Here is a 13,532-nt window from a genome sequence, read left to right on the forward strand (position 1 = left end):
TCACTGTCGCCTAGGCTGCCCTCTAAGTGTTAATTTCCATAGCTCTGGGAGCAATTAACACGGCTACTGTTCCTCTCGGCTGCCAAATAGCTTGACCTTTAGGGAGTCCTACAGGCTGGATGATATGGCTGTGCAAGCTGGATCCAGATAGTGGGCCAGGGTTAAGCACCACTGAATTACAGCAAAAGCTTTATCTGGCAGCCATGGGGAATGGTCCAGATTCCCCATGAATCAAAATATATCCCCGGATAACAAAATATGCCTGTTAACTGAGGCCCAAACAGTTTGCCTGTTCGGGCTACTACCTCTCCTGCTGAGTCTGGAGTGTCACCACCCCTTCCGCTGCATCACTGCCCCTTCCACGGACCCTGAGGGACGGACATGGGCTCCACACTGGCTGCTGTGCCTTGGGCCATGGGGACTCAGCAGCGCAGGCTGTTTTGCCCCGGCCCATGGCGGCTCAGCGAAACCTGAAGTGCCCACTGTGGCACTTCCAGTTTTGCTTTTACCTTACAAGCCGGCATGCCAATTAATAAAGCATGCCAGCTTGTAAGGTGCCGGTTAAGGCAGCTTTTACTTTATGTAAGTTTTGCAAACTTGTCATCTTTTGAAATAACTTGTGTTGATGTATTGTTTTCCGTTTAATTATCCTTTAAATTGATAAGGTGCCTGGAACCAAGTTGCTTATACAAACAATACAACGTCCATTCTTCTTTCTTTGATCTTTTTAAAAAGAGATTGGTTTGAATATTTTTGGAACTCTTTCTTTTCTTCTGTCTCTTTTTTTCCTACCCCTTTGTTAGCCACGTGAGTCTTTAACTTTGAGGAATTGTTAAGAGGCAGCATAGTTGTGAAATTTGCAATGTACTAAATTGGCATATACTGGGGCAAGATATATGTAGTAATCTTAATTTGTTTGTTTGTTTTCCCTCCTCACTGCCAAGGGACTTGGTGCCACTTCACAATGCCTGTTCCTATGGTCATTATGAAGTAACAGAACTTCTAGTAAAGGTTGGTCTTTAATTTAATTCCTTTTTCAAATTAGGTAAGATTCTTCTATCATAAATCATTCCTATTTTATTTTGTAGTTAACATCAAGTTTCAGGGATTCAGTTTAATATTAGGTGTGCTAACTCTATCCTCCTTTTCAGCATAAATTAAGTATGCCAGTTAGGTCACCAGTGTGCCCCCACAGCTGGGAGTGCCAGACAGCAGATCATCACTCCCAGGCACAGGGTGCATTGGGAGCCCTACATTTCAGTGTGCCTCCATGGCTAGAAGTGCCAGTCGACTGGCATTCCCAGCCTCAGGAGTGCATGGGAGTCTCGAAGGGCTCCAGCGTGCTCCTGAATCTGGAAGCCCTGATCAGTGTTGGATGCACATTTCAATTTAAAGCAGAATGAGAACCAGTCTCAAAGTTATTACAAAAAATCTTTACAGTATTTTGTGTAATAATTTTGTAGCTTATTTTCTGTTTTATTGTGCCATTAATGGCATGGATGTATGGCTGTGTCCCAGCCACCTGCTGAGTGTTTGGGATTGAGAGTGTGGTCGGGGATAGGAAGGTAAGAAAGGCTTATTGACTTAACAAGCACACAACTACGCGTAAATAACAAAAGAAGGGCAGACTATAATAATTCATGTTGGCAACTTATCGGCAGTCCCCTCTGATGCCTGATGTAAGACAAGTTTCTCTTCTGCAAAGCTCAGCGAAGTCAGGTGTCCTTGATCAGCGCTGTCCAAGGAATACCAGGAAGGACCCTGGTACCCACTGTTTGGGCTCCTCAAGAGCCATGGGCCCACTGAATCCAGGCCAGCAGCTAATCTTAAATCAGGAGCTTCTTTTACAGAGCTGCATCTTCCTTCTAAATGACTTCCGGATGTGCCAGCCAATTTATAACTTTTGAGCTATGCTGGTAACTTACAGCCATCCAGATTCTCCCATTATAATTATTCTTAGGACTGACCAATATAGCAGTACAAGCCTTGCATTCTTCTGATAAGGTTAATTTTAACTACACCACAAAGCTTACCACTACTTCTACAAGACCTTGCTAAATTTACTAGGCCTTACTACATCTTTTACTTTAATTAGGCTTTTAACAACAACGTATAGCTTAATTTCTGAACAAATGACAGAAAAACCCTTGGTCTAATCTTCACAGAGCCTTCAGCAAGCACCTTTATCACACAGACATAATTTTCAGCTGTCACAGGCTGAATTACTACTAATGACCTGATTAACTGATCTGTAATAATTAATTAATATTAGGTGGTCATGAGTGTAACATCTGCCAGGAGTTCATATATAAGAATGGACTGCCACTTCTTAAAACTTGAGCAGTGTTTATCTTAAGGTTGTGAATGTGGCGGAAGAAAACATTTGCTTTTGCTTTCAAACTTACAGATGTGTCACAAGTGCTTTTAAGAAGAGTTCTTAGTTGAGCAGGGTTAAAAATATTGTAGAAATGCCAAGACAGTGTTTTTTAGTCTTCATGTATAAACATTTCTGGCAAAGCTTCCCTTATTGTCATCCTTGATGGCTTATCATTCAGTGCTTACTGTTGTCACAGCTTGAATGCAGAAAGAAACAACTACATACCTCTGTGAAATCTTTGTGTTGGCACAGCTGTCTGCAGAAGGTTACAGGCTTGGGGCTTAAAGGCTGTTTTCTGTGGCATATACATTTTTACTAACGAATGCAATTCCTTGGTTAATTCAGTTGCTGAAGTGTCTGACTTTGTGTAAATGGGTTGGGCTTTTTAAGATTGTCTCTCTTGAGAAATTTTTTTCCAACTTCAGTTTGGTTATGAGCCTGAAATTAATTTTGTGTTCATTAAAGGTTGTTATGTGCAGTTTGTTTTGCACTTACAGGGTCTCCACTGCTAGACCATTTAAGTACTGAAGATCTATATTTCTGGAAAAGATCTTGGAAACTATCTATGTATATATGTATATAACAGTCACTTAACTATCTGCTATATTACAGTTAATGACTACAGTTTTTCTTTAATGGTCTGCCTTTACTTTTGTGTCTGTCTCCCCCACCCAGCATGGAGCATGTGTGAATGCAATGGATCTGTGGCAGTTCACTCCTCTGCATGAAGCAGCTTCTAAGAATAGGGTGGAAGTATGTTCTCTTCTGTTAAGTTATGGTGCTGATCCAACACTATTGAACTGTCACAACAAAAGCACCATTGATTTGGCCCCGACACCCCAGTTAAAAGAACGATTGGCATGTGAGTATAAAGTGAACCTGAAACGGAATAGAATGGATGACATATTGTAGCTTGTGTTCCATTTCTTTCTTTGCATTGCATATTTTGTTTCACAAACGTATCACACCAATATTAGGTTTGAAAAAAAATGTTCACGTTTTGCAAATAACTGTCTAATGTTTGCCAGGAGACTTGTTTTCATTTAGTTTGACTTGAAACTATTTTTCTTTTTTAAAACAGAGCAGTTCCTCCAGCCTTCAACGTATTTTAGTTCAGTTTTACAGTCCTTTTGCTGAAATGAAGTGTGGATTTTCTTCCCTGAAACTGGTTTTTCCCTGCAAACTCTCCCTATGATCTCTCCAAAACCTGTTCTCCTTAAAATCATTTCAAGTTTTCTCCTGATTTGTTTCAGCAAGCTGCATTTGAACAAAAGAAAAAGATGAATTACTTATTGTAGGGGTCAGCAGTGTTTTTGGGCAGTGTGCTAAAAACACCTGCAACTTCAATTTATAAGGTGTTGGTATGCTGAGCAGGATGGTAGGGGAGCTGCAGTCTTGGCCTCTTTCCTACCATTTGCTCCAAGGCATGTGTGCACCCACTGCCAGCAACATGCTTGCCCGGGGCTTCGCAGACCCCAGTGCAGCTGCTTGCAGCTTCCCAGGTGCTTGCCACAGCTGGCCCAGGCTGCTCATACCAGGCAGCAAGCAGGCTGCATGCAGCTGCACCGGGGTCTATGGTGCCTTGGCCTGGCTCATTGCTGGTAAGTGGGTGCACGCACCCCTTGAAGTGGACTACAGTAAAGAGGCTGGAGCTGCTATTGCCACAACAAAGACCAGGCCCCTTGCAGCTCCTCTGCAGTCTGCTCCAAGTCGCACATGCCAAGTGTTGCCTATCCCTGACTTAAATAAATTTATGCTGAAGATGTTAAGTGCTACTGTTGGTTGTTTTTATTGAGTTCTAAAGTGGTAAATTGAAGCAAGGATTCTATCAGGGATAATTAAGGAATTGTACTTATGTCCTGTGAGAACCCTGGCAGACCTTCAGTTTTAAGGATCTGAGCTGCGATCCCAACAGTCACAGCTCCTATCACAGCACAGATGAATGGCAGGAAGCACAATTGGGGCTCAGATACCAAGTGCTCCCTAACCTTGGGCTCTTCCTGCACTGGCAAGTACCAAGCTGGGGACTGGTGCTTCTGTGGCTTGGAGTGTCAGTGAGCTGTTTGCTCCCAGCTGCAGTAGCACACCAGAGTCTTGAAGGGCTCCAGTGTGCTTCTAAGTTTGGGAGTAGCCACATGCTCAATATAAGGCTTGATGAGAACCAGCCTAGCTGTTATACATTTTGTGCAATAACTTTGTGGCTTATTTCCTGTTTTATCATACCATTAATTTCTTGTACATAAATTTGCATGGGCTATTACTCAAGACATGATTTACTAGGCAGTCATGTCTTAAGTGTAACATCTGTCAAAGGTCTGAGTGAACAAACAGTGATTTTTCTGGAATACTTAAAATTGCTGTGCTGTATCCATTTAATGGACTTAGTCGTTCAGCTAACTTACAAGTACTTTTCTAAGTTCTCTCCCAGTATCTGAAACAAGTATTTCCCATTCGTTCTCTTGATTCCTTTCACACCAATATATAAAAAAAATCTTCTTTTCTAGATGAATTCAAAGGTCACTCGCTACTACAGGCTGCACGAGAATCAGATGTAGCTCGTATCAAAAAGCATCTGTCTTTGGAGACAGTGAACTTCAAGCATCCTCAAACTCATGAGACAGCATTGGTAATATTTCAGATGTGTTTTTTTTAATTGATTTAAGATATTTTGTGGCTGACTGAAAAAGTAAGGGATACTTTAAAACTGTTGATCCCTGATTTTTTTGACCCCTTCAGGTAAAAGAGACTGGGGAATCTAGTATATAATAAATAAATAATCAGAACAGTAAATGTGTTCTTGTTTTAACATTTTTATTCCTGTCAATTTTTACAGGATAACTCATTCCCATGATATCAATGAATTTGAATCTAGTCTGCCTCTTTTTTCTAGGTTTCCTCCTTCACTGGTCATCTTCTCATTTCCTTCCACGAAATACTTAACATTTCAGTCTCTTGTTTTTGTATCACTTATCAGTCTTTTAGCTAAGATCAAGTATAAGTGTGCATGTTTTTAAAGTTAAACTTTTCTTCACTTTTTGCCTCTCTTTCTAATCCTTTCAGGTGGCTTTAGTAGTTCTGTCACTTTAGAAGTTTGCATCACATTTTTATTTCATATACTCTTCAAATTCAATTGCTGAATTGAGGTAATAATGATAAACCCGTTCCCAGTAGGAGCTGCTGCAGCGTAACAGTAGACATTCCCTATTCCTCATGTCATTCCTGACATGGGCAATCATCCTGACTTTGTTTAGAACCCAGCCAGTTCTTGATCTAGGTGTAAAATATAAACGTATTCGGAAACGCTTTCATCTACTAATTATAGTAATTATTTTAATTATAGAATTTTGGGTTGATCATTACCAATCTGACTTTGATTTTCACAATTTATCTTGCTTGCATTTGCATGCTGATAAATATTGGGGATACAGGAGAGGAAATGGCAAGTAAGTAAAAGAAAAAAAGGTTAGCACAGAAGACATAATATTATGTAAAATTTCATAAGCCCATCATAGCATTCATAGTTGTATGAAAACAGTATTCACATTCAGCTGTGGTATATGTAGGACCAACTCCTGTTTCTTCCAGTGCCTTTTTGAATACCATAAAATTAATTTTGTCTCCTAAGTCTAGTCAAGTGTTAATAGCCTGGAGTTAGATTATTTTCCCTATACGTTTTTGTAAGAAATGGGCTAAATAAACGTAGGTAGTTATTTAAAAGTTGTATAAGAGTTCAGCCCTCATGCCTAAAACATTTTGTGGTCTGATACTCAATTAAAATATAGTATATAAAATGTTGGTTCCATTCAGTTCACTGGCAATAGTGCTATTGATTTTTTTTTTTTTTTTTTTTTTTTTTTTTTTTTTTTTTTTGCACTGAGGATCTCATTCAGGATATGCAAATCATTGTTCCATCTGTGTAATGAACATAAACTGCAAGATCCTAAAGTCCTCAGTGCACTCGTACCAAACTTTATGACTCAGCCAAGTAATGAGAATCTCACCTATGCTCTAAAATTAGACTGCTTCCTGGTGGGGCAAGCAGGAGGGGCAGGGTGACTTGATATCAACCATGGCATCCTTTTTTGTAGCTCATTAAATATACAATAGCTCTTTATCTACTGATTACCTCTGCCCCCGCTTACACTTGTAATTTTTTTTTTTTTTTATTCTGGAACTGTTAACAAGGTGGAGATAAACACTTGTGGTTAATTGTTGGGCTACAGTATGGGTTGTTTGGAAGTTCGGGTGAAGAACATGGAGATGTTTGTCCTTTTTCCTTCACTACAGTTATTCACTGTAATTTGGAGCAAGTCACTTAATCTCTCTCTATTTCTCTTGTCTTTAAAATAAAGATGGTCACTTGCCCATGAGTATTGAGGCTAAATTAATTGCATTAAAATGCTTTGAGATCAGTTTCTGTGAGAGATTTCCATAGTGTGTCACCTTATTATATACATGCCCATATTTATCTTTCATTATTTTTTATATTCTAGTTAGTAAAATCATAGTTAGTTTGGTGTGTTAAGAATTACCAGTCCTATGGGAGCAAGGTATAACACAAGTGTAAAAGCAATAACATTTGCTTTTGTGATTACATAACTCTACCACTGAACAGATCAGCCTAGTTGGGATACAAAAAGATTGATTTAATAGATGTGACTAACAAAAAGTATATGCTTGCTTTTTGATATTTTCAATGTTCATAAGACAGCAAAAGCCCATATAAGTTATTTAGTACAATATAAATCATGGCAGCACAGTGTTTGCTGCTTTAAAAATAGTTTTCCCAAACTGGCAGCAGTAGATCTCCTTAAAGATAGCTAAACACCAGTGTTGGCTAAAAAAAGGGTTATACCTTTCTATCCTATTTTCTCTTTTAAAAGTGATTCCTTTTGTTACCTAGCTTCTTTACCTGCAGTTATTTATTCATTTCCTGAGTTAACTTTTAGTTTACTAATTCTCAATTCAGTAGTTTCACCTCTAAGAGTTAGAAATTGAGGCCTTAATGCTAGATTGGGGAGTAATAGTACAAATTCCTGAGCCTATGTAGCAGTTTAATTCAACAAATAGGCCTCTTGTCAGCCTTATAATAGATCCTGACACACAATAAAGATCCCAATGCACAATCTAGCTTTAATTAATTACTTAATTAATTAATTTGTACTTAATGAACAAGAAAGAAAATATATGTAATGAGCATTCCTAATGCAAAAGTTTTTATAATATTTAGCACTGTGCAGCTGCATCTCCATACCCCAAGAGAAAGCAAGTATGTGAATTACTGCTGAGAAAAGGAGCCAACATCAATGAAAAGACAAAAGAGTGAGTGTTCTTATGAATGCTTTTAAATGATTAGAAGGAATTTTTTAGAATACAACTTAATTGCAAAAATTTGTTTTTAAAAGCTTCTTGACACCTCTCCATGTGGCATCAGAAAAGGCTCATAATGATGTAGTGGAAGTGGTTGTAAAGCATGAAGCGAAGGTATGAGTTAATTATTTTTCTTTGTTTGCTAAGATTATGCTAAAACACATCTTATAGGTAATGTTGAACTTGACTGCAGCCTGTGAGTTTTATATAGTTACTTCTTAAAATATACATGTTTATATACATAAAACAGACACTTATACAGCATTATCTGTATAGGTTTCATGATTTTACATTCCATTATATAGAATACAAGGTAGTTTATACTCAGTACTGATACTATCATTAACAGTGCATGAAAAAAGTATTTAGTTCTTTATTATGTAATAGTAGTAGTAGTAGTGAATCTGTTCTAGAAGAATGCACTGGAGAGAAGGAGATAGTGAGTGAAAATAACATGCAAGGGGTCTGGATCTTAAATGAAGAGAAAATGAAGAGAGCTGGAAATGGTTTTGTAAAAATTAAGATGAAGTCAATATACTGCACAAGTTATATAACAAGGGTTGTCAAATTATGGTCTACAGATCAGAGCTGCCCTCCTCCACCCCACACCCCTCCCCTGCAGCTTGGGGAATGGGCAGTGAGTTGCAGCCAGGGCAGCAGAAGAGACATCACCAGGCTACTGCTACCTGCCTAATTTGGTTTATTCATTCTGCTGCAGCAAAGAAGGCACCAGGGTCCTCCTGCACACCTTTTCCCATCTATTCTCTCTACAAGAGAATATGGAGACTTGTAGCCCATGGCAGGTGCTGGGCCACAAGCAGCAGCCTGCCAAACCTGCTGTAACATGTAATTTGGTCAGGTTTTTTTGCATAGGAGAAGAATGGAAATAGGATCCACTGTATCATACTTCAGTCACAGGAGGTGGCCGAAGTAAGAGTTGGGGCTCTGGTTTGTGGGCCAGGTAAATTTGCAGCTTTTGGGACTTAACCAAGCATTCTTAATTTACTGTTTGTTCATAGATAGCTATGAAACGGAATTCTGGTTGCTCAGTGTAAGCAGTTTTCAGGGAAAAAAGCAATTTCTGAGCAGTCTTTCAAAATTTCCTCCATTTCATTCAAGTGTTGAATACTGTATAAACTCAAATTCAGGATCAGGTGTCCCTCCCCCCCACCCCCCATTCGCGTGCTTCCCCTCCCCCAGGCAAGAGTGTGTCATCTTGAATTTGAGTACCAGCCTGGGGCAGCAGCTGCTCCAGGGCTAGATCTGGAACCACAGCTGTTGCCTGCCCTGGGCTGGAGACAAAGCCAGAGCTGCTGCATAGGGTAAGTGGTGGGAAGTAGGGCACAGGAGCCAGGGGGAGCAGGGACAAGGAGCAGGGTGGCAGGTCACCTGGCCCCTCCCATCTCTCCTCCCCTGCTGCTAGTCCCCTGCCACTGCTTTCCCTTACCACTGCAGCTGGTGGGGAGACTAACTTTAATATCACCTCCAATAATAACAGATTTATAATTTTCCATGTGTAGAATCTAATTATTTGTGGGGGCTGCCTTTAATTTGAAGCCTTTGGGTAGATTCAGTGTGTTACTGAAATTCAGTAACCTCCTTGTAAGGTTAAGAAAAATATTTGGAACATCTCTTTATATCAGAATGGCAGCATCTAGCAAAGCTGCATCTTCTCAGTAGAGAATTTTAACAACTTACTTTTGTATGCTTTCTAAGTTACGTTTCAGTAGTCCAACATTCCTCTAACTTCACTGTATTTTTAATAATCATTTTTTCTTCTGAAGCTTCAGGTACTTTTCAAGAGCTGTCTAGCTTAAGGTTGAATGTCAGAGAGAGATTCTGCATATTATTCTAGTCTAAATTCTGTGTTGAGGAGAAAGCTGCTTTTTAAATTCTGAACATAACTGTTCTTTATTAAAAAGAGCCACAGGTCTTGTACTGGGGGAATTATCCTACGCTTCTATAAGTTACCCTTATCCTCACCACTCTGAACTCCCCACACTTATTCTTCCCTAGCACCTTATATAGAATATGCTGTTCTATCTAGCAACAGTGATGATAGTAGGGAGTTGATCAAGTAGTGAGTGGGCACTCTGTCTCATGGTGGACTGCATAGTCATTCAGGGGCTTTGTCCCTTTTGGCTTTTTAAGTTGGCAGGTCTCCCTTGGCTGATTTATGAAGCGAACAGAAAACAAACTTCCATTGCATAATGTCAGTGGAAGTAGAGGTCTGGGCTGCTCCCCATTAGAAGCTTATGAAACAAGTGGATCACCAAGCAGTTGATAGTACCTGAAATTCTTCACTCAGTACTTTAATCATACTTCTTGTCCTTTTATGCTTCTGGAGTTGTAGAAGGGATGGGAGGACTATCATCAGTGTTCCTCCTGCACTAGTGCTGTGACAGTGACTGGCACAGCTACAGCATAGCAGCTGGCTCTGTCCCAAACTCAGTGAGAACTAAAACTAAGTAAAGTTGGTAATTTGGAGAGTTGGAATAAATGTTGTCAGGATTGATTTCTGGCATTGATTCCTTTCCACTATTTTCTTACCACTATGTATAGGTCCAGACTAAAGATTTTGGGAAATGTTTAGAAAAATCATTCTCTGCACCATACCTCAACTTGACAGATCTCATTTTATGGAATGATTCCCAACCCTTCATCTGTCAATAAACACCAGTTGTTACTAGCTGTGTACAGCAGAGGTAGAGGCCCAACTGTATCATTTTTACCATTAGTGGCTAAATTACATTTTCATGCTTTACAGAGTATTTTTGCGTGGAAACAGGGATCAAACTTCTTTTTTAATAAAAACCAAGATACTCTTTAAGGGCCTGAAGGTCAGATCTGTTGACAGCATGTTTGGTCTAAAATTCCATGTGATCATTTGTGAATATAAGGCCTTTTTGGCAGACTTAATTCCTGTCCAAAGACATTCTTAAGGTTCTCTGTTCTCTTTAGGTTAATGCGTTGGATAATCTTGGTCAGACTTCTCTACATCGAGCTGCACATTGTGGCCATCTTCAGACGTGCAGGTTGTTGTTGAGCTCTGGATGTGATCCATCCATTGTGTCACTACAGGGTTTCACAGCTTTACAAATGGGGAACGAGAGTGTGCAGCAACTACTACAAGGTACTACTGTACTTTGTTTAAAATGGTGTAATGTTTTGTTTCACTTGCATCGGTAGGCAGTAAGGGATAGCACTGAGATGAATTATAGAGGCAGTTTGTATGCTTGGCTCACCTGCAGAAGGAAAATGGCTAGATTTTATGTAAGTCTAGTAGAGTTCGTTCTTACAGCCAGAGTTGCATGTAATGTGCTGCTGCTGCTGTTTGCTGTGGTTGATGCTGGTCCTTGTATTATCCCACAGTAGTCAGCTACCGGGATTGTATTACAGTAATTGGCAGTTTATTCTAACAGTGGTATCTGCCACCTAGAGTCTAGTTGAAGGAACAGTGAGGAGAAACCTATTAGTTGTAAAGTGAAAGTCAATAGTGGCCACTTTTGTGACCACAGATAACGGGTATACACAGTTCTCAGATTTTTCACTAAATAAAAACCTGAATAGTAATAAGCTCAATAAATAAGCATCCGGATCACTAACATTCTCAAACTGAACATGTCATTGGCTGGTTCTACAGTATTTCATAATAGCAGAAATAATGCTGAAAGCAAATGTAATATTGCTTTGGAAACCTGTAAGTACCAGGTTACAACTGCCAGCTACATTTCGAGGTATATGTGTGGTAAATTGACTGGTATGTTTTGAGATGTGTTAAAGGGCAGATCCTGAAATACTATTTAATCTGATTTTAAGTGATTATTCTTGCTGAAGAAGTTTTCAAATTAGAGACAAGTAACCTTCATTTCTTTTATAGAAGGTATCCCATTAGGTAATTCGGATGCAGATCGACAATTACTAGAAGCTGCAAAGGCTGGAGATGTGGACACTGTAAAAGTAAGGTTACAACTGTGTTTTGTGCTATCTACGCAAGGGCATATCTTGTCAAACCATGACAATATTCTCTAAAACAGGAAAAAGCTTTCCTGTCTAAGTACCATAGAACCATAATTTTTTACCTGATTCCCTCATGTTGCGCAAAAGCTGCATCTAATAAAAAAACAATTTGATGTGGGCCAATTCTGAAGTCTTCAGTTCTTAATTGGAAAGAACTTAGTATTGTCCATAGGTGTGGATTAAAAGATTAAAAGAGAGGAAAGGAATTGTTTTAATTCTTTGCTCTTGGAGTTGCAGAATCCCCCTAATGAAGGTTATGGCAATTAATCCTGACTTTATCCTGAATGTCAGGGGATATTAATCTTTATCTATGTATTATAGTAAGGGATGCTAAATTTTCTATTTTAGGGAGGAAAAGTGTTTTTGTTTTTTTTTTTTTTAAAGAATATGCAGAATAACTAGTATTTGCATGTTTGAATGTCAACTATATGTATAGTGATATATGTTTTGGTTCTTGGCCTCCACAGAAGTTATGTACAGTTCAGAGTGTGAACTGCAGGGACATTGAGGGGCGCCAGTCCACACCGCTGCACTTTGCAGCAGGATATAATAGGGTGTCTGTAGTTGAGTATCTTCTTCAGCATGGAGCTGATGTTCATGCAAAAGATAAAGGGTGAGTACTCATTTTATGTTTATTTGGCAGATGTGGTTAATTTTACTCATTTTATGTTTATTTGGCAGATGTGGTTAATTTATTTTTTTTTGTTAGTTATAAACCTTTGAGTTCTGCTAGTTGGTTCATATTCTGTATACAGTAAAAGCTGTGTTAACCAGCACTTCATTAGCCGGAAAACTCTATTAATCAGCATCTAAGCGACGCAGCATAAGTGAAACCGGAAGTACCACTTCTGGGGGACTTCCCGTTTCGCCGCCGCAAACTGAGCTTTTCTTTGCCACTTTTTCAGCCCACAGCCCAGGGCAAAGCAGCGTGTGCAGGAAAAAGCAACCTGCTCAGGGCCCCCTTCCCTGTCCCCTGGGACACTGACACCGGGGGGTACACCAGACAGCGCACATTTGATTAACCAGAATATTTGACTATCTGGCATCCCCCATTCCCAGGGGATGCCAGATAACAGAGCTTTTACTGTACTTAGATTCATAGATGCTAGGGTTGGAAGGGACCTCAACAGATCATCAAGTCTGACCCCCTGCCCTGGGCAGGAAAGAATGCTGGGGTCAGATGACCCCAGACAGATACCTATCTAGCCTCTCTTAAAGACTTCCAAGGTAGGGGAGAGCACCACCTCCCTTAGAAGCCCATTCCAAATTCTGGCCACCCTCATTGTCAACAAGTTCTTTCTAATGTCCAGCCTAAATCTGTTCTCTGTCAGTTTATGACCATTCTTCCTTGTTACCCCAAGAGGCACCCTGGTGAATGGAGGATCTCCAGTTCCTTGCTGCACCCCTCTAATGAATTTGTAGGTGACCACAAGATCACCTCTCAGCATTCTTTTGCGGAGGCTAAAGAGATCTAGGTCCCTTAGTCTTTCCTCATAGAGCTTGGCATGCAAACCCTTAACCATACAAGTGACCCTCCTCTGGACTCTCTTGAGGTTATCCACATCTTTCTTAAAGTACGGTGCCCAAAACTGGATGCAGAACTCCAACTGCAGTCTGATCAATGCCGCATAGAGGGGAAGTATCATCTGGTTGGCAGTATTTGTCATGCATCTGCTAATGCATGATAAAATGCGGTTAACTTTGCTGGTGATTTCGTCACACTGATGACTCATGTTCATCTTGAAGTCCACTGTGACTCCAAGAT

At 39.9% G+C, this 13,532-nt stretch overlaps 1 protein-coding gene across 3 annotated transcripts in view; it reads left to right on the forward strand.

The window, feature by feature from the left end:
* TNKS2 (tankyrase 2) overlaps window positions 1-13,532 on the forward strand; it is a 54,282-nt gene that overhangs the window by 14,027 nt on the left and 26,723 nt on the right. For all 3 annotated transcript variants that reach the window (XM_059729968.1, XM_059729967.1, XM_059729966.1), the window contains exons 7-14: window positions 945-1,011; window positions 3,053-3,239; window positions 4,882-5,003; window positions 7,608-7,699; window positions 7,783-7,861; window positions 10,709-10,880; window positions 11,628-11,707; window positions 12,235-12,380. In XM_059729968.1, the coding sequence (XP_059585951.1) occupies window positions 945-1,011; window positions 3,053-3,239; window positions 4,882-5,003; window positions 7,608-7,699; window positions 7,783-7,861; window positions 10,709-10,880; window positions 11,628-11,707; window positions 12,235-12,380 (945 nt within the window). The remainder of the gene's footprint in view (window positions 1-944; window positions 1,012-3,052; window positions 3,240-4,881; window positions 5,004-7,607; window positions 7,700-7,782; window positions 7,862-10,708; window positions 10,881-11,627; window positions 11,708-12,234; window positions 12,381-13,532) is intronic.

The sequence above is a fragment of the Alligator mississippiensis genome, chromosome 6 (assembly GCF_030867095.1).
Source record: "Alligator mississippiensis isolate rAllMis1 chromosome 6, rAllMis1, whole genome shotgun sequence".
Lineage (NCBI taxonomy): Eukaryota > Metazoa > Chordata > Crocodylia > Alligatoridae > Alligator > Alligator mississippiensis.